The 20,603-nt window shown below is 50.3% G+C and overlaps 1 protein-coding gene across 3 annotated transcripts in view; it reads right to left on the reverse strand.

Moving 5' to 3' along the window:
- Nucleotides 1–17,344, reverse strand: part of KRT16 (keratin 16) — a 22,639-nt gene extending 5,295 nt beyond the window's left edge. Inside the window, exons 1-8 of one of the 3 annotated variants that reach the window (XM_040497529.1) lie at nucleotides 16,587–17,319; nucleotides 16,028–16,110; nucleotides 15,730–15,886; nucleotides 15,475–15,636; nucleotides 15,257–15,382; nucleotides 14,734–14,954; nucleotides 14,591–14,637; nucleotides 14,223–14,479 (exon numbers count right to left, since the gene is read on the reverse strand). In XM_040497529.1, coding sequence (XP_040353463.1) covers nucleotides 14,376–14,479; nucleotides 14,591–14,637; nucleotides 14,734–14,954; nucleotides 15,257–15,382; nucleotides 15,475–15,636; nucleotides 15,730–15,886; nucleotides 16,028–16,110; nucleotides 16,587–17,132 — 1,446 coding nt within the window. In that variant the 5' untranslated portion in view covers nucleotides 17,133–17,319 and the 3' untranslated portion in view covers nucleotides 14,223–14,375. Of the gene's footprint in view, nucleotides 1–6,328; nucleotides 6,372–14,222; nucleotides 14,480–14,590; nucleotides 14,638–14,733; nucleotides 14,955–15,256; nucleotides 15,383–15,474; nucleotides 15,637–15,729; nucleotides 15,887–16,027; nucleotides 16,111–16,586 lie in introns of those variants that run through there. The other 2 variants (XM_040497531.1, XM_040497530.1) reach the window with 2 other exon arrangements.
- Nucleotides 17,345–20,603: the final 3,259 nt, after the last annotated feature.

Genomic DNA, 20,603 nt, shown 5'->3' on the forward strand with positions numbered 1-20,603 from the left:
TCCTCTCTTCCTGCCCAAATTTTTCATGTTCCTTAAGGCCAAGCTTCAGTTCAACACACAGATTTAATATCCGATCTTCTGCAGACTGTGTGGCATAAAGTAGATGGAAAATGAACAAAAGGGAAGGAGGTGTGGGAGGAAGGAAGAGAGGAATGGGAAGATGATAAGGGAATGTCAAAGGATACTTGGGATGGATGAATGGATGGATGGATCGATGGATGGGCAGGTGGATGGACGGATGAATGAAAGGAAGGATAATGGATGGAAATAGAAGAATAGAAGGTGGATAGATGGTGGGCGGGAAGCTGGGAAAGGATGGATGGAAGACAGAGAAAGGGCGGTCATCACACCTGTCCCAGGGTGGACAAGCATCCACCTTGACTGGGGAAGGACCAGGGCCACAGGAGTTCTCAACTTAGCTGAACCTTGACAGTGAATAGATGCTGAGCAACAAAGGAAGTGAAGAGGGACATCCCATTTGCTCACCTGAGCAACGACTCAGTGGCATGCAACCCTGGTCTGAGGACAATGCAGCACCTAAGCGTCGCTAGAACACAGAGCTGAACTGCCTGGCAGAACTGAGAACAGAGGCCGGATCATACACGTGGAGCTAAGGAGCCCAGACTTTATCCTAACAACACGGGGAGGACCGAAGGTTCTACGCACGGGAGTTACGCTGTCAGCTGTGTTTCACAAAGGCCACTCTGGCATCCACCTGGAACGTACTTCGGGAGAAGGGACAAGAAAGGCAAAGCCAGGAAGATGTTGCCTTGCCACTACCCAGGCAAGAGATGGGGTTGGCTCAGACCTCTCCTCTGCCGGGAAGCCCCCACCCCAACACCTTGGATCACCTGACCATCCCCTTCTCAGCCTTCCTACTGCCTCTGTGATACGTGCCACCCCCCAGGAGAGCTTACCACAGTGCCTGAGAGGGCCACAAAGTGTCTCTCACATAGTAGGTGGTCAGCACATTAAGTTGGTATAATTACCCCAGCCTGTTTGGGGAGACACAGTCCCTGTCCTTGGGGATGCCCAGTCTGATGGGGGAGGGCCAAAATGAGGGTAGAGCCTACTCTGCTCTCTGAGGGGAGCCTGGAGCCAAGAAGTCACCAGGTGGGGTGGGTAGTACACAGAAGGCTTCTTGGAAAGGGTGCGTTTGACTCAGGTTTTGAAAGAAGGAAGAGCCCTCCATGGGTGGAGTGGGGAGAGGGCATTCCCAGGCAGGGGCGTGGCTGTGGGAACTGCAGCACCAGCGGTGAGTCGAGAGGAAAGTCAGCGCCTGAGTTGGAATGGCTGTGTCAGGAGTCCCGAGCTCCGGGCCCGCAGGACAAAGGGCAGGGGCGAGAAGGGAAAGAGGTCCCCGGGTGTCTCCAGCCTCACGGGCGGAAAGGAAAGGACCCCCACCAGCCAGAGGTTGGGGAGTGGTGTCAGTGCTGTGCTGCCCCAGACTGAGCCATCACCTTGGACTGGGGAAGGACCAGGGCCTCCCAAGTCAGTCAGGCCAGGGCTCCAGGCCAGGCACCCCTCAATGACAAGCCATGCGACCTTGGACAAGTCACTGCAGCCCTCCCAGCCCCGTTTCCTATCAAATGGGCATCATAACAGTTCCTACCTTGCAGGATTATCGAAAGGACTAGATAATTCATGGCAAGCGGCCAGCAGGGTGCTCGGCACAGAGTCGACATGTGGCAAAAAGTTCTCTTAAAGTAAGCCCCAGAGTTTGACCAATGGGGGGACAGTGGGTGAGCTCAAATGGAGACCAAGCGTCGCAATTCAGGCAAAGACAGAGACAAAGAACAAAGAGGGTCCAGGATAGTGGTGGACAGTGGTGGTAGGAATGGGGAGGCCTTGGGAGGGCTGCTGAGGCCAGCAGGCCGAGGTGATGAACTGCTGAGTCTGCCGGCCCGGCCAGGGCGGAGTCTATGGGAATGGGCAGGCCCGGAAGCCCCGCTGGGGAAGAGTCAGCAGGACGGTTTGGGTGGAGAGAGGGCCTGAGAGCTGGCGTGGGGCCCACATTCTGCGGATGGAGGCCCAGCACTGCCTCCCCTGACTGGGAGGGAAGGGGACGAGGAAGCAGCCAGTGCAGGTGTCCCCACGAGGCCCTGAGACCCGGGGAAGCCCCACCAGCCACTCGACATCCAGGGCCTGGTTCTCCCCGCCCTGGCTATCAGTGCAGCGGGGGCGACATCTGCACACACACACACACACACACACACCGATTCTAGGTCACTCACCTGCAAAAGGGGGAGCTGGGTCAGCTTATGATAAAAGACATGTGTATAATAAAACTGCAAATATCCAAAAAGGGTTGAAGACAAATCAAAAATTAGGTACTAGGGTATATTGATAAACATGTTTTTTTGATTGCAGGGAGCCCGGATGGCTCAGTCAGTTAAGCATCCGGCTCTTGATTTCAGCTCAGGTCATGATCTCATGGTTCATGAGTTCGAGCCCCTCATTGGGTGCTGTGCTGACAGCTCCTTCTTGGGATTCTCTGTCTCCCTCTCTCTCTGCCCCTCCCCTGCTCTGCTCATTCTCTCTCTCTCTTCCTCTCTCTCCTTCTCTCTCCTCTCTCTCTCTCTCTCTCTCTGTCTCTGCCCCTCCTGTGCACTATCTGTCTCAAAATAAATAAATAAACTTCAAAAAAAATACGTGTTTTGGTTGCAAGCAATGGAATGGCAACACTTCACAAAGAGGCAATTCATTGACTCATTGTTCTCTCCCTCTCTCCCCCTCCTGCCCCAACACAGGCATGCAAACACCCACATGCACACACACACCCCTCAGCCTTGATCTGCCTCCTGGCTTCACCTGCACAGGCCAGACACCCTCACGAGTCTGGAACCATAACTGAGGGAGCCCTGAACTCACCCTTCAGCCTCATGGCCAGAGAAGATCAGCTCAAATTTGACAAACCCCAGGGAAGGCTGATATGGCCAGTGGCCAAAATCTCATATGACCAACCCAGCAGGCACACATGCCCCCTGTCCGTGTCCAAGGAAGAGGGATCTGGGTATCGGAAGAAGGAGAGCACAGATTTGGCCCCAACCTTTATGAGCTAAGCCCCAGTGTGTGTCTATCACAAAACTGTACAGAAGAGGTTTCTATACCTGATCTACCTCTGGGTAGATCTACCTCTGGGCTTCCTGGCAGCCAAGGCAAAAAGGAAAACATGATGGAATATGAAACGTCGCTAAGACGGAGGTATATCTGACTGTCCAGAGACACAAACATCTTCTAAGTTCTGAGGTCTGAGAAGAATCTCTCTTCAGAGATTCTGAAGGTCACCAAGAGGTTCTACTCACTGAGCCCTGCCTCTATCAGACACCATGCTAGACATTTCCACCGATACTCTCATTTAATCTTACAAACTTCCTTGGGGAGGGCATTACTGGGTCCATGTTATAGACACAGAGAGGTAAAAGCAAGGAAGTTCCCCACTGGACCTCAGTCTCCAAGGGCCAAGCACCTCCCAGCTGCCACTGAATGTGGAGGTGTCCCAACAGTGCCAAGGTGCTCCGTAAAGCCAGATCCCCTAACCCTGGCAGCATCATGGCCTGCCTCCTATGAGCACCAAGCTCTGACCACTTCTCCTGGGCACTTACTGGCCAGACTTCAACTGTCAGCACCAGAGACCTCTACCTGAGGGTCTTCTCTGGCCATCAGAGCCCATTCTGCCTGTGCACAGGACAGGCTGTGGTGCTGGAGAATTACCACCACTCCCCTGACTAAAAGCATCCTCAGCCTATCAGGTTCGGAGGATAAATACCCCAGCTCCCTCGTCCCTTGGGAGGAACACTGAGGTGCTTGTTCTTCACTGTCCCTAAGGATTACGCTACAGCTGTCCACAGCATTCACTTGCTTGGTCACGCACCCCTTGTTAGCTTCCTCCCCTTCCCCGTCCCAATTAGGGTTCCCCTAATGGGGTTTCGTGAACTCCACCCAAAAATACTTCTTGCACTCAAGTTTCTGTTGAAGGCTCTGCTTCTGGAACCCAAACCGAAGCACCTGAGAGGGGAAATAGATATATATAATAAATAAGGTATTTTACTAATATATAAAATATTATATACAGATTATAATAATATAATAATATATAATATATAATATATAATATAATAATAATATAAGTATTATAAATGTTACTACTATAAGGGCTATGCAGCACTTAACTCACAAATAATAGGAAGTGCTCTTTGTAATAAATGCCACAGAGTCCATCGATCTTCATAGGATGCTTTTGTTGGTTTTTGCCAAGCTCTTGCAACCTGCTTCTGGTGGCAACTGACAAGCAAGTATGGTTCTGACACGAAGGCTAGTTGAAATTTTTGTTTGTGTTGAGGAGGAAGATCAATGGGAAACAGCACAGACGTATGCCCTAACTCGAGCCATTCATCAATGACACAAGTGACTTCTTTGCCGAACCAGATTGTAGATTTCAAATCCAGAAAGCATATTTTCTTGCAGGTTTTGCTATTAACAATGCAATGGCTAGAGACATGACACATTTTTTTTGAAAAAAATTTTTAATGTTTTATTTATTTTTGAGAGACAGAGACAGAGACAGAGTATGAGTGGGGGAGGGGCAGAGAAAGAGGGAGACAGAGAATCCAAAGCAACTCCAGGCTCTGAGCGGTCAGCACAGAGCTTGATGTGGAGTTCAAACCCACGAACTGTGAGATTGTGACCTGAGCTGAAGTCAGACGCTTAACCCAGACACCCCTAGTTTGCATTATTTTTAACATGTTTCCTTAAAATATTTAAGTCTGGGTTTTCTTAAGTCTAGACAATCAATAAAACACAACAAATCTAGCCCTGATTCGTAGCATTTACCATTTCCATGGTGTAAATGCCCTACCAAATTACCTCCTGGGGGAGAAAGGGGAAGGGGGGGCAGCATCGGCCAAGACAGGGCTGAGGAAGAAGAGCTTGGCCACCATAGCACCACCGACCCTGAGCCCAGCACAACTCCTGGCCCAGAGCAGCCCCTTAGTGGATCCAGAGCTGAGTTCACTCCTCTCCTGCGAGAACTCGCCCTTTCTGCAAACTTGACCAAGTCCAGCAAAGCCAGGATTCTGCTCATCTGGAAGATCGACACGCAGGTAGCATGAGAGGGTCCTGTTCTGATAGTTTACCTACCAGTCATGCATCCTTAAGTAGGTCGCTCAGCCTCCCTAAGCTTCGGTTTCTGCACCTGTAAGATGGACTGAGTACAGTGCAGGGACATAGCGAGGAGTCTTGGCAGAGAGCAGGCTGGGAGGAGACATTTGCTCAAACTCAACTTTAGGAAGCAGAATGCAACTGCCTTTCCCCAGCTTTGGTGTGAGAATCAAATGTAATAACGGGTCCTCTTCAGGTAAGTACTAATACCCTAAATTCGCAGAAGGAACCAAAATTCAGAGATGAAGGGATCAGCCAAGGTTATGCTCCAAGTTTAACCATAGGTTGGCCTCTTGCCTCCTTCCACTATTCCACATTACCTTCTACAAGGGACTACAGTCTTGCTTTATGATTTTTCCCTCCTTTTGGTTATCACTTTTGATTTCTGTAGTCATATTATTATCTAAATACAAAGTTAAGTTAAAATCTATTATATGGTATCACAGGCTACAACGCAGATGAACCCTAAGGACATTATGCTACATGAAATAAGCCCATCACAAAAAGGACTAATACAAAGTATCTAAAGTAGCCAAAGCCATAGAAACAGAAAGTAGGAAGTTTGTTAGCAGGAGAAAACGGAATTTGGGGTTTAGTGAGTATAGAGCTTCCATGTTGCGAGATGAAAAAAATTCTAGAGATCTGTTGAACAACATTGTGAATATATTTAACACTACTGAACTCCACACTTAAAAATTCTTAAAATGGTAAAAAAAAATCTATTACAAGGTAATATAAAATTGACAGACCAGGATATTGGTGTGTGCAATCTGTTTTTAACTAGGAAGTTGATGTGGTATTCGAGATGAACTGATTTTATGGTTTTTAAATTTTCTATTTGAAAAATTTCTTTGTTCTGGGGCGCCTAGGTGGCTCAGTCAGTTGAGCGTCCAACTTCAGCTCAGATCATGATCTCGCAATTGACGAGTTCAAGCCCCGCATCGGGCTCTGTGCTGACAGCTCAGAGCCTGGAGCCTGCTTCTGATTCTGTGTCTCCCTCTCTCTCTGCCCCTCCCCTGCTCATGCTCTGCCTTTCTCTGTCTCAAAAATAAAGATAAACATTAAAAAATATTTTTTAAATAAAAGATGTCTTTGTTCATACACACACATACACAATTTTGTGTATAAAAGCAGGTGCACTCTTTTTTTTTTTCTTTCCTGTTTTCTTGGATCTCTTCTTTCCCTCTACTATCCCCTACACCCACCTCAGGCTCCCACCCTACCCCCAAGGTAACCCATGTTAATAACATATGTCCCTTTCATATTTCAGGTGTGCGTGTAATTATACACACACATATGCCATTATTTAGACAAGGGGCTGGGTTTGTTTATACACACGAGTGATATCAGTACACCGCCTGTGTTTTTCTGCAGCGTGCATTAATTTCCCTTTCCCCAATGCCTCCAAAGTCCTCTTGCCATCTGACATAGTTCCAATTTGTTGATTGTAGTGGCTGCTTAATATCGCCTAGTATGAGTGGACCACCATTTACCCAGCTCTATAAGACCGACCAAGGGGTAGTCACTTTGTTTTCCTTTTTCGGTCACTAGAAATAATGCACCCTCCTATGTGCAAGGTCTCTTATTTCTATTAATTTATTCTATTATATTAATAATGAAACCCCTTAGTCATTTGAAAATCATCACTGATGTGTACTCACACATATTGAAGCCAGAAAGGAGCCCAAGAGACTAAAGACTCTGGGGACAGAATGATGGATGAATGTTTTTGGGTTTTATGTTCTTTTTGTTTTTTAATGTTTATTTTTTAATATTTATTTATTCTTGAGAGAGAGAGAGAGACAGTGAGAGCCAGAGAGGAGCAGGGTGGGTGGGGGGCAGGGAGACACAGAATCCGAAGCAAGCTCCAGGCTCTGAGCTGTCAGCACAGAGCCCAACGCGGGCCTTGAACTCACGAACCTTGAGATCATGACCTGAGCCTAAGTCGGACACTCAACCGACTGAGCTACCCAGGCGCCCCTGTTTTGTATATTTCTGTTTTTGTTGTCACACTATTCATAGGGCAGATAAAAGCTGAAAGGAACAAAACCTACCTGTTTTGTTTGTAACAATCCTATAACCGTAGGAGAGAAAGCGACCCCAGGCCCCAGCAATGTGTTCACAGGGAGTCAAGTCAGAAGAGGACTCTCTTTCTAAATAGCTGACATCTTTGCTGTAACGCCCCTTGACCTGCTCAGAGCCCTTCAGGGGTCCTGGACTGTCGGGAAAAGGGGGACGCAGAGGCATATCCTCCCGTGGCAGTGACCACGCAGTACATCAGAGGAAAGGCCACATAAAGCTCTCTACTTTCTCGGTGCTTCAGCTCTTGCTGACCAGGCTCCCATCCTTCCACGGCTCAGGCAGACACTCGCCTTCTCTTCCATGCAGCTCTTCCCAACACCTACCATGGCGGCTGCCTTGTACCAACATGGCAAGGGGCACGTGGGATCAGAGAAGCCCTGTCCTCAAGACACTTGCTTCTGAGGGGCACCTGCGTGGCTCAGTCGGTGAAGCGTCTCACTTCGACTCAGGTCATGCTCGCTCTGTTCATGAGTTCGAGCCCCACATCGGGCTTTGTGCTGACAGTGCAGAGCCTGCTTGGGATTCTCCCTCCTTCTCAATCTCTGCCTGCCCCCCGCTTGCACTCTCTCTCTCTCTCTCTCTCCCTCTCTCTCAGTGAATGGATAAACTTTAAAAACAAGAAAGAAACCCTCTTCTGAGAAGATTCCATGAAGACCTGAAAGAGCAGAGGTCTATACCCCAAACCCATGGCTTGACTCCACAAATCCTTACTAAGTGTCCCACACATGCAGGGTGCTAAGGGTTGTGGGAAGCAGCAAAACAAAGAGCTTCCTCTGTGTTTATGTTTCAGGGAGCTGTTGGAAGGTCTCAAACAACAAGCCTCGGAGGTGGGAAGGCAAACATAAGAAATTGCTTATCTCAGGCACAAGGAGGGACGCTGTGTTTTTTATAGCTCTAGGAAACAATGGGCCCAAAGAAGGCAAAACCTGACGGGCTTACCACTCATTCATTTACATCAGCAGATACACTTTATGGGCTATCATTAATTCTCACCCCAGCCATTGTTTTAGCTCTTTATGCAATTATCGAAAACAATATTTCACAAACTTTGACACTAACTCAAGCATAAAGAATCTGAGGGTGTGTTCAAAATAAAGTTACAAGAACGTTCTGGAGCACTCCACTGACTCCTCTCAGGTGCCAGGATCTCACGGAGTGGGAAAGGCCGTCTGATTTGGGACTGGAATCTTAGCTTGGGAAATCCAGGCAGCAAGACATTTCCGAATAGAGAAGCCAGTTTGCTCATACTTCTGCCTTGATAGCATCCTTTAAGGGGGTTCATGTTTTATTTCCACAGGATATAATAATGAAAGGGAGAAACATGGTTCCTGCTCTCAGGGAATTTTACTAACTAGCTAGGAGATCCTAACAAAGGTTTTTTGGGGGTTTTTGTGTTTGGCAGCCCAGGCCAGGACGCTCTCTCTATATGAGGGTCTTTCCATAACGTCAGGTTTAAAAGTGACAGATGAACCAATTAACCAAAAAGATTTTGGGGACACCTGGGTGGCTCAGTCCATTGAGCATCCAACTTCAGCTCAGGTCATGATCTCGAGGTTTGTAAGTTCAAGTCCCGCATCGGGCTCTGTGCTGTCAGAGCAGAGCCTGCTTCGGATCCTCTGCCCCTCCCCTGTTCATTCTCTCTCTCTCTCTCTCTCTCTCTCTCTCTCTCAAATAAACATTTTATTTTTTTAATTTTTTTTTCATTTATTTTTGAGAGAGTGAGACAAAGTGAGAGTGGGGGAGGAGCAGAGAGAGAGGGAGACACAGAATCCAAAGCAGGCTCCAGCAGGCTCAACACGGAGCTCGAACCCACAAACCGTGAGCTCATGACATGAGCTGAAGTCAGACACTTAACTGACTGAGCCACCTGGGTGCCCCTCAAAAATAAACATTTTAAAGAAAAGAGATTTTTAAAAGATAACACCCAAAGTTGGTGAGCAGGTTTTGAAATAGGCACCCTCATTCCCTGCTGGAAAGTCCGTAAATTGGTACCACTTCTCTTTAAATCAATTTGACAGCACAAGTCAAGATCCTTAAAACATTTGTTATCCTCTCACCTAATCATTACACTTATGAGAATTAAGCCTGAGGAAATAATGCAAAATATTTGTAAAAGCTTTATGCAGAAAGATGTCATTGCTGTATTATTTTAATTTGCCACAGCAACAACAAAAAACAGTGGAAACAGCATTACACGTATAACACTTCTCTTAAAATACTAATAAAAATCAGGGGCTCCTGGGTGGCTCAGTCGGTTAAGCACCCAACTCTTGATTTCCGGTCAGGTCATGATCTCACAGTTAGTGACTTCAGGCCCATGTCCGGGGCTCCCTGTCATCTTTCAGCACAGGGCCTGTTTGGGATTCTCTCTCCCTCTCTCTCTGCCCCTCCTCTGCTTGTGCACATGCACACATGCTCTCTTTTTCAAAATAAATAAATAAAATTCCAAAAAAATATTAATAAAAATCAAATGCAAAACAGTATAGTGTGGTTGTAGATAGATAGATCTGTAATATATATGTGAAAGAAATTCACCAAAATGTTATTAGTGATTGCCTTTGGGTAATGGGATTTGGGGTTCAGCTGAATCATAAACTCACCTATGGCCTGGAAGACAGGATCGTTGACCATAAAAAAGGAGACATGTCTACTGAACAACCAACAATGATTATGGATTGCAGAGTGATGAATCAGACTCAGCAGCCTTGAAAGATGAAAAATATTTTGCCATGTATAAAGCAGGGACTCCGGATGACACTGGAAGTTAAATGTATCATTTATCACCACCCCTCTAGACATCCCTAAAATTAGCATAAATGGATAAAGCGTGTATTAGACAAAGAGACCAGGAGAAGGGATTATAGTATGAAAGTTTTGGAATCTGGAAAATAAACAAAAAATAATCTTGGCGCTTTCTCAGGGAGAAGCCAAGAAGCAAGCAGATTCACACAGCAGAACCCTGGGAAGCTTCTGGAATAGGAGGCACCAGGCACATCTGAAAGGGGAGTACACATGGGCTGAAAGGAGGAAGACAAATGGGTCAAAAGTTCATATAAAAATCAGTGAGACCTCCATAGCTCCTTTCTACCCCAACCTCTGATGCCAATAACTCCTCCTTATCCCAGGAGAAGCTGGGGGTGCACTCTGGAGAATTTACCCAAAAGGATTAAACCCTGAGAGACCAAGTGCACTCTGGAGAATTTACCCAGAAGGACTAAACCTTGAGAGACCAAGCACAGCTAACAGTGGGGGCAATAAACTGATATAAGTCAGATTAACTAAGACTGAGACTCTTTCAGTCCCCTTCCTCCACATAGCTTCCTGAAAGCTGGTAGCTCTTCCTTCCTGAGGAAGACCCTACCCAAGAGAAAAAGCCTACAGATAATGACATTTGGGGTCCCCCCCCATAAAACACCATATTCTGCACCAGATTATTCTCTAGTGAGACTCACTGGGGGAAAGCCCCCCTACTGTACACACACACACTTACATTCCTTACCCATTCCTTACACACTTCTTACCTTACCCATAAATATTAGTAGACAACCAAGAACCCCAGACATTTGAGGGAAACCTCTGACATAAAGGATGGAGATGAGACAAACCAGGAAAAAGGCAGCTGAGAGGAAATTGAAATGATGACAGAAATGGAAGAAATGTTAAAGCCCTGATCAATAGGGTTAATGAGGTAAGAGGAAATCTTGGATCTTCAAACAAGAACAAGAGACTATTTTTAAAAAGTATCCAGAGTTATAGGGTACTAAAAATATATCTGATATTTTAAAAACTAAATCATAAGATTAGATGGTAAAGTTTAGGAAAATCTCAGAAAGTCAAAAAAAAAGAGAAGGTAGAAGAAAAATAGAATGAAATACATAGGAAAAAGAGGAGTTCCAGAAGGAGAGAAAATGGCAGAGGGTGGGGGGATCATTAAATAAACATTCAAGAAAATTTCCCAGAAGTAAAGAACATGAATTTATATGCTGAAAGATTCTGCCAAGTGCCCAATCCAACAGATCCACACAGCCACATCGAGGGAGAACATGTGATACCGCAGCCTGCTAGAGAGAAAGAGAAGAGCCTAAAAGCTCTGGGGTTAGGAATAGGAATAGGATAGCATAAAAGATCTAGAATCAAAACAATATTACACTTCTCAGTAGCAACACTGGAAGCCAGGATGCAGTGATACAATACCTTCAAAATGCTGAGGGAAAATTATTTGCAACCAAGAATTCCATACCCAGCCAAACTATCAGTCAAGAATGAGAGTAGACTCATGATGTTTTCAGACATGAAACGTCTATGAATCCTTTCCCAGAAAACTGCCAGAGGATGTGTTTCACTAAAATGAAGGGGGAAGAAAAGAAAAGGGAAGACATGGGATCCAGGAAACAGGGAAGCAATGCAGGAAGAGGGGATGTCCACAAGGACAGTGAAGGAAGATTTCGGGATGACAGGAGGCATAGAGAGCACCCAGAACATGCTGGGACAGGATGCAGCACAGCAGGTTCCAAAGAGTAATATCTTCAAAAAGATAAAACTTATGAAATACTCAGTGTTTTAACATGTTAGGAGGAGATCTATATTTCTGGCAGTGAATTAGGGAATAAATTTAGGATAAGTACATAGAAAACCTCAGCAAACTGAAAAAGAGATGTTTATCCCAAAGAAATCTAACATAGCATAAAATGTTTTTGGACTGTAAATAATAGTTAGATAGTCATAATAATGTAAAATTAAACATTTACCTAATGAAAATAGCATATATTGAAAGTGTAGGAAGAAGTAGGGAGCGGCCATGCTGTACAAGAGAGCTGAATCCCTCTCCTTCAGAGTGGGAAGTCAAGCAATTAGAAAAAAAAATGAAAAAAAAAATCAAGAAATGGTAGTATAAGCCTGTGGTTTAGAAACAAGGCAGTGGCTCAGTCGGTTGAGCGTCTGACTTTCGGCTCAGGTCATGATCTCACGGTTCATGAGTTTGAGCCCCACGTCGGGCTCTGTGCTGACAGCTCAGAGCCTGGAGCTAGCTTCAAATTGTATGTCTCCTCTCTCTGCCTCTCCCCAGCTTGTGCTCTCTCTCAATAATAAATAAATACACTTTAAAAAATTATAGAAATAAGGCAAACGGGGCACCTGGGTGGCTCCGTTGGTTGAGCATCCAACTTCAGTTCAGGTCATGATCTCAAGGTTTGTGAGTTCAAGCCCCGCGTCGGGCTCTGTGCTGACAGCTCAGAGCCTGGAGCCTGCTTCGGATTCTGTGTCTCCCTCTCTCTCTCTGCCCCTCTCCTTCTCATGCTCTGTCTCTCTCTCTCCTTCAAAAATAAAATAAACATTAAAAAATTTTTTTAAGAAATAAGGCAAATGCTGGGTCACTTGGGTGGCTCAGTTGGTTAAGCATCTGACTTCGGCTCAGGTCATGATCTCACAGTTCATGGGTTTGAGCCCCGTGTCGGGCTCTGTGCTGACAGCTCAGAGCCTGGAGCCTGCTTCGGATTCTGTGTCTCCCTCTCTCTGCCCCTTCCCCAGCTCCCACTCTTGCCCCTTCTCCAGTTCACTTTCTCTCTCTCTCTCTGTCTCTCTCAAAAATAAATAAAAATTTAAAAAATTAATTTATTTTTTTTTAATTTTTTTTTCAACGTTTATTTATTTTTGGGACAGAAAGAGACAGAGCATGAACGGGGGAGGGGCAGAGAGAGAGGGAGACACAGAATCAGAAACAGGCTCCAGGCTCTGAGCCATCAGCCCAGAGCCCGACGCGGGGCTCGAACTCACGGACCGCGAGATCGTGACCTGGCTGAAGTCGGACGCTTAACCGACTGCGCCACCCAGGCGCCCCTAAAAAATTAATTTAAAGAAATTAGGCAAATGCCAAAAGTAATAGCTAAGAGTTAAAAGTGAGAAGTGGGAATGGAGGCATGGGACACAGCCTCGGGATGGCTCTTTTTCATAGAAAGACTTATGTGATACATACATAACTTTGATTTTGTAAATTAAATTTTTTAAATATGGAAAGCACCCATGGTGTGGGACAGGATGGTTGACTCAAGGATACAGAGCAGGGCCAGGCAGAAAAGAACCCAAGTGGGTTGAGACAGAGGGTCAAGCATTGGAGGGGAAAGAGAACATCACAGGTGATTAAACAGTAGAGTCCTGATCATGTCCACGTACTTGAACTTGGCCATATTCTTTCTAAAGAGCCCAGCAGGTAGAAATGGGGCTGGGAGAGATAGACAGCAAGGGGCCCAGTCACTTATCCCGTGCCCAGCTCTAGGGAGAGAGGCAGCAGGTCTGAACATGGGGGGCGTGGAGGGTGGTGATGAAGCAGGGCGAGGGTGACAGATGTTTCCCAGGGGACCCCTTTCACTCAGTCTCCTGCCTGATGAGAAGCAGGGGCTGATAAGGGGTGAAGAAGAGGACAGGTTGGGAGAAAAAAGTTCAGTCCTAACCACGGACACCATCCCCAAGGCAAAGGCTCTCTTTTCTACCGCCCAACACAAAACTTGTGTAATGTGAGGAGCCAAAGGGTAGAGTTAAGAGCTCAAGCTTTGGAGTCTTTGGGTTAAAATACCTAAAACGAGAGAGCGTCATTTAAAAAAAAAAAAAAAAAAAAAAAAAAGCGTGCCCTCTGTAACCAGACAGCAGGGCTTGAACCACAATCATGCCTCTTAGGATCCACATGACTTTGCGAAAGTTACTTAACCCCTCTGAATGGCAGAGCTGTCTCCATTCCAAACCCAGCCTCACCACACCCACCTCACAGGGTGACTGTCAACACGTGGGAGCTCCTTCCCCTCCTGCGTCCCACCTCCCACGCCCACGATATGGGGGGGCAAGGTGGCAGGGGAGTCTTCGAGAAAGACCCCCACCAGTATTACTGAGTTTTGCTGTTTCCTGGACCTGACAGGCTGTGGGGTCCGAGAAGGCCTCGGGGAGACACCTTCAACCCCCTCCCATTTGTTCAAGAACAGAGACCACACAGGTTTGCGTCAACCGGAAAGTCAGCTTTATTAGCCCACCACCAGCAGAGGGGGAGGGGAGACAGCTTGGGGACCGCGCTGGGAGGACAGGGCCCTGACGCAGGCCTTCAGGAGGTTGGGGCCGGCGGGCGGGCAGGAGGCTCCGGAAGAGGCAGCTCAGTGCTTGGAGTTCTGGCCCTGGCTGAAGCTGGACGAGCCCTGCTCCTTGAGGATGGGCCGGGTCTGGTGGCCAGAGGGGGACGAGGAGGAGGAGGAGAAGACTGTGGGGGAGAGGCGAGGGGTTGAGAAGGGTCCTGGGAGCTTAGAGGCCCCACACAGGGAGAAGGGAGGGCTGGGGGTTCAGGGGCACCCGGGAGCCTCAAGGGCCTTACCGTTGTGGGAAGAAAAGGACTGGCTGGACGCTTGCTGGGAGGAGAGGCTGCAGGGGAGAAAAGGCGGAGCAGTTAGACGCGCTGGGAGCGGCGGGGCTGCAGGGGCTGCTGGGCAGGACCCGGAAGGAGGGCAGTGCACTCACTGAGCATCCTCGCCCTCCAGCAGGCGGCGGTAGGTGGCGATCTCCTGCTCCAGCCGCGTCTTCACGTCCAGCAGGATCTTGTACTCCTGGTTCTGCTGCTCCATCTCGCAGCGCAGCTGGGCCAGCTGCTCCTCCACGCTGCCGATCAGGTCCTGGATCTGGGCCAGCTGCATGCAGTAGCGGCCTTTGGTCTCCTCCAGGCTGCTCTCCAGGGATGCTTTCTGTGAGTGGGGGAAAGGGAAAGAGTCAACAGAGGTGATCATTGCTCTCCCCCACCCCAGGCCTCTGGGCATGTTCCTGAGAGGTACATGTTTGGTGCCAGCTGGGCTACTGATGGGCCAGACAATGTGGAGAAAATCACTCCGTTGTTCTGGGCCTTAATTTCTGTGTCTATATAATGGGTACAATGACCCCTCCATCCCACTCCTGGGAAAAGAGGGGCAGAACTGTATTGTGGCAACATTGAGGGGCCGGCGGCATCACTGGTGACTTGGGGACTGCGGCGAGCCGGGGTCCTTCATACCATGCTGAGCTGGGACTGCAGTTCAATCTCCAGGCCCTGGAGCACCCTCCGGAGCTCGGTCACCTCCGTGCGGCCACTCTGCACCAGTTCGCTGTTTGAGGCCACTTCCTTGTTCAGCTCCTCGGTCTGAGACAGGAAAAGAGGAGCAGGTGTGAGGCAGCCTAGAGGTGGCCCCTGGCTGGGAAGTCCTGCAGGAGAGCTGAGCGCCTGAGCCCCACCTTGCTCAGGAACCAGGCCTCCGCGTCTCTGCGGTTCTTCTCCGCCATCTGCTCGTACTGGTCGCGCATCTCGTTCAGGATGCGGCTCAGGTCCACACCGGGGGCGGCATCCATCTCCACACTGACGTCCCCGCCAGTCTGACCCCGCAGGGCAAGCATCTCCTAGGAAGGGATGGCGGGAGACGACCAGCTCAGCTGAGCCCTTTCCTGGCCCCTGAACCGGCCTCCCGCTGCCAACACCAGCAGCGACCTCACCTCCTCGTGGTTCTTCTTCAGGAAGGCCAGCTCCTCCTTCAGCCCTTCGATCTGCATCTCCAGGTCAGTCCTGGCCAGGGTCAGCTCGTCCAACACCCTGCGCAGGCCGTTGATGTCGGCCTCCACGCTCTGGCGCAGGGCCAGCTCGTGCTCATACCTGGCAGGACAGAGGTCGAGGCATCAGGCTCCATCTGCGAGGCCTCTGAGGTTCAAAACCAACAGCCCCACCGCTTGCCCACCACCCCCCCCCAACCCCCGCCCTCTGCACCACACTCCGCCCACCGCAGCAGTGGCTCACTTGGTCCTAAAGTCATCGGCTGCCAGCCTGGCATTGTCAATCTGCAGAATGGGCTGAGCGTTCTCGATGGTGGCCGCGATGATCTACAGAGAAGGTAAAAGGACAGGCCTCGTTAGCCAAGACCCCAAAGCCTGGGGGTGAAGAGCAGAGAGGGGAGGATACGGTGTCCCCAAACTTGAGGGTCGCCTGGCTGGCGAGTCAGGCCCTACACTCTTCCATCCAGCCAGCCTGAGTGTCTTTTGCAGCCGGCTCAGGGTGTGCGGAGGGAGGCCCCCCCCGGCTCCTACCACCCCATCCTCGGCCCCAGGCTGAGAGAAGCTGAGGGAGCAACGCAAAAATCACTTGCAGGGAATAAGAGAGTCAGGGCTCCAGCCAAGCTCGGACAGCTGGATGCTGAAAAGGGACCCTCTGCCAGCAATGCGGAGTGGCCTCCGTCTATTCCCCCAAGGTGGCCTCACTCTCCCAGTTTGTGAAACAAAGATGCTAGAAAGTGATTTCTAAGGGCCGCTGAAGCCATGGCCTGTCGCAACCACCAGGGTCGCCCGCCTGGCCCACACACCTTGTTCCTCAGGTCCTCGATGGTCTTGAAGTAGGGGCTGTAGTCCTTGACCTCACTGGGCCGCTGCCTCTGGTACCAGTCACGGATCTTCACCTCCAGGTCGGCGTTGGCCTCCTCCAGGGCACGCACCTTGTCCAGGTAGGAGGCCAGCCGGTCGTTGAGGTTCTGCATGGTGAGCTTCTCGTTGCCGGAGAGGAGGCCGCCATCACCCCCTCCAAAGCCAGCGCCGAAGCCACCACCAAAGCCAGCACCAAGGCCACCTCCAAAGCCACCTCCAAGGCCACCACCATATCCTCCACCGAAGCCGCTACCCAGGGCCCCACCAAAGCTGCTGCTGCTGCTGAAGCCGCCGCCGTAGCTGCCCCCCAGGCCGTAGGCCCCCCCGGAGGAGTAGCGGGAGGAGGAGACCGACAGGCCCCCGTAGGCGCTGGGGGCCCGGCAGGACCCTCCGGCCAGCACGGAGGACATGCGGCTGGAGCCGCCCCCGATGCCGCAGGAGCCCTTCATGGAGCTGGAGGAGGTGAACTGGCGGCTGCAGGTGGTCATGATGCCAGGAGGGGAGCGAGCGAGCGAGCGAGGCGGCAGAGAGAAGAGAGAGGTGCTCAGGGAGGCTGGGAGGATGCTGGGGCAGCTCAAACCCCCAGAACCTTTATAGGCGCTGGGGAGGGCGGGGCCTCCCGACTGCTGACGGAGGGTTCCCCTGCCCGTTTCATCACACCAGGTCCCGTCCAACTCCCCACTCCGGATCAGGATTATTCAACCCGGGGTCGACTCACTTCGCTGGGTGCTGCTCGGAGTTCCCACCCAGCTCCGGGGGTGTGGGGCCGAGAGAAAAACTCACAAACACCAGTCGGCCGTGACTCAGGCTGGGCGGCGGGAACCGGCTCTCGTTCCCAGAGCCTAAGGGGCCAGCGGGGCCTTGGCACAGGCAGTTTTGTGGCGGTTGCGTCCCCAGGCGGTGAGTCAGCCCGTGAAGGACTCCCTGCCCCACGGTGACAGCCTTAGCTGAGAAAGGCCTCACCGATGCCGGCCTGGGGCCGCCTCAGGATTTGCTGTGGGGATCCTGCCTGCCCGGCTCTGGATAAGGAGAGCTGGGTTCATGGTCTAACTTTGCTTTGCTCTCTGTGTGACCTGAGGCCCCCTTGCCTCCCCTCTCTGGGCCTCTGTGTCCCCTCAGTAAAGTGACAAGGCTGGACTGCCTGATCGTGGAGTCCTTTCTAGTTCTAAAAATTCTCGGGGCGCCTGGGTGGCTCAGTCGGTTAAGTGTCCCACTTCGGCTCAGGTCATGATCTCACGGTCCGTGGGTTGGAGGCGCACGTCAGGCACTGTGCTAACATCTCAGAGCCTGGAGACTCCTTCAGACTCCGTGTCTCCCTCTCTCTCTGCCCCTCCCCTGTGTGCTCTTTCTCTCTCTCAAAAATAAATAAACATTTTTTTAAAAGTAGTTGTTGGGTTTTTTTTTTAATTCTCTGACTCTCTTTCCCTTATTGGATCGGATCCAGTGTCAGAGGCTGCCTTTGAGCCCCCAGAGTCGCCAGAAGCATTGGGTACCATGGGACCAGTATGTACCATCGAGCCAGGCGGGTGTCGGCTCGAATCCCCGCTCTGCCCCTTACAAGCTATGCAGCGTAAGCCATCCTTTAGCCCCTCTGGGTCTCAGTTTTCTCATCTGTAGAAGTGGAGGACACAACACAGAAGGACCTACACACAGAACCCCACTGGCCACTCCCCAATGGTGGCCCGGCCCCTCAGTTCCCGATGCCTCCTTTGCAGCTAGGTGCCCCCTCACCTGCCTCCTCACACCCACCTCTGCCCTCTGGCACCTCCCTCCCACAACCTCACCCTCTCCTCTTTACCCCAACACTCCCACCCTTTGAGCAGCCCACCCCCAATGCATTGCTCTACCTAGTCGTGGATGCCCATCATGAACTGTGGTGGGAGGGAGTCCCCGTCCTGCCATTAGTGCCGTGTGTGACCCCTGACCCCACCAGGAGCCTCTGAGTCCCCACACTGCATTCAAGGCTCTGTTCCCAATGCTTTCCTTTCGAATGTCCATAGATTCCAGGCTGGGCTAGACAGCTTCCTTCGTTCAGTTGAGAAGAGGGGGAAGGTGACCTCTCTGGTCACATCTGCCTGCTCCAGTATTGTATGGAGTGCCCTACACGTGCCACACAGTTTGTGAGAGGCAATGTTCCCACCACAGGATCACAGACGAGGGAGCTGGTAGGTTAAGTGGGCTTCCCAAGGCACCAGTCAACGGCGAGCTGAGGTTTGAACCCCTGCCCGTCTGCTGGCCCAGTCCGAGCTCTTCCCGCCATCCTCAACCACCCTCTCTGTGCATCTCCAACGTGCATCATTGTCTTGAATTCACCTTGTGAAGTCGGGAGGAGAGAGGGAGACCCAGAGGGAGGGAGTGATTCTCCCAACGTCACTCGGCTTTAAGTTGTAGAGCCAGGATTAGAACCCAGGCTCAGGGCATCTCCACTCGCCCAAGATGCCTTGCAGGCTGGCACCAGGTACATCCATTCTCATTTACCTCCCACAGTACCTGGAACGAGCTCTTCCCACAGTGGGCATGACCTTGGCCTCAGGGCTGGAGGCAGGATTAGGGAGCTCTGAACCCAAAAGCTGAGGATTCTTCAGGGTGCTCTGGGGGGTGACACACAGAACTGGCCACTGTCCTTGTTCTAAAGTGCCTCCGTGGCCCCCAGAGGAGCCAGAAGAAGGCTTGCCTCGGCCTGAGCACTGCTGGGTGATATTACTGGAACCTAGGAACAGGAAATTCTGTCTCAGCATAACCAGGACTTTGCTGCCGCCATATCGCGCCCCATCAGTCACTCGGCTTGTAGGAACAGGGCCCAGAGGTCTGAGCAGAGCTGGCACCCAACACACGCCTTCAGGGCCAGGCCTGGGAGACAGAACCCGATGCTCCTGCTCCCCTCTCCCAACACCAAACATGGGCAAAGTGGGTCCTGGAATCTTGGACAAAAACCTTGCCATCCCAGGTGTCAGAATGGGCCTAGAGTTCAGGTCCAACCACAGACTCATTACCCTCGGAACTAAAAATGACTCTGAGGGGTGCCTGGGTGGCTCAGTTGGTTGAGTGTCCAGCTCTTGATTCCAGCTCAGGTCATGATCCCGGGTCATGGGATCGAACCTCATGTCGGGCTCTGAGCGGATTGTGGAGCCTGCTTAAGATTCTCTCGAAAGAAAGAAAGAAAGAAAGAAAGAAAGAAAGAAAGAAAAGAAAAGAAAAGAAAAAAGACAAAAACACTATCTCTCTCTCTCTCTCTCTCTCTCTCTCTCTCTCTCTGTCTCGCAGCAACATAGATGGACCTAGAGAACATTATGCTGCTGAGTCAGACTGAGAAAGAAAAAAAAAAGATTTTTTTTCTCTCTCTCTCCCTCTGCCCGCTCCCCTGGTCACATTTTCTCTCTCTTTAAAAAAAATAAAAATAAAAATCACCTTTGAGGCCACCATGCCCCATGCAGAGAGAGAGACTTGTCCCAAGTTAAATAGAAGCAGAAACTCGAACCCGGCACCAGCACTGTTCCTGAGCTTTACATGGACTCTCCCTGTGGTCTCTGGGATGTCCTCCTTCTCTGCCTCAGCCCACCCTCCACCACCCTCCCTTCTTTTTTTTTTTTTTTAATGTTTATATATTTCTGAGAGAGAGAGAGAGAGAGGGAGAGCTTGTGCAAGCGGGGATAGGGGCAGACAGAGACAGAGACACAGAATCCGAAGCAGCCTCCAGGCTCTGAGCTATCATCACAGAGCCCGACAGGGGCTTGAACTCACAAACCATAAGATCATGACGTGAGCTGAAGCTGGACGCTTAACCGACTGAGCCACCCAGGCGCCCCCACCTCCCTCCCTTCTAATTGGATCCCTGCCCCTCCACCATTCCTAGAGTCAGCGTGGGGTTGCACATGAGCCCAGCACTGATGCTTGGGGATCTGCATGGGCTGAGAAGCTACAGGAAGTTACCAACCAACCCATCAACCCACTCAGTCAAC

The sequence above is a fragment of the Herpailurus yagouaroundi genome, unplaced genomic scaffold (assembly GCF_014898765.1).
Source record: "Herpailurus yagouaroundi ecotype Mexico unplaced genomic scaffold, PumYag 189, whole genome shotgun sequence".
Classification (NCBI taxonomy): domain Eukaryota; kingdom Metazoa; phylum Chordata; class Mammalia; order Carnivora; family Felidae; genus Herpailurus; species Herpailurus yagouaroundi.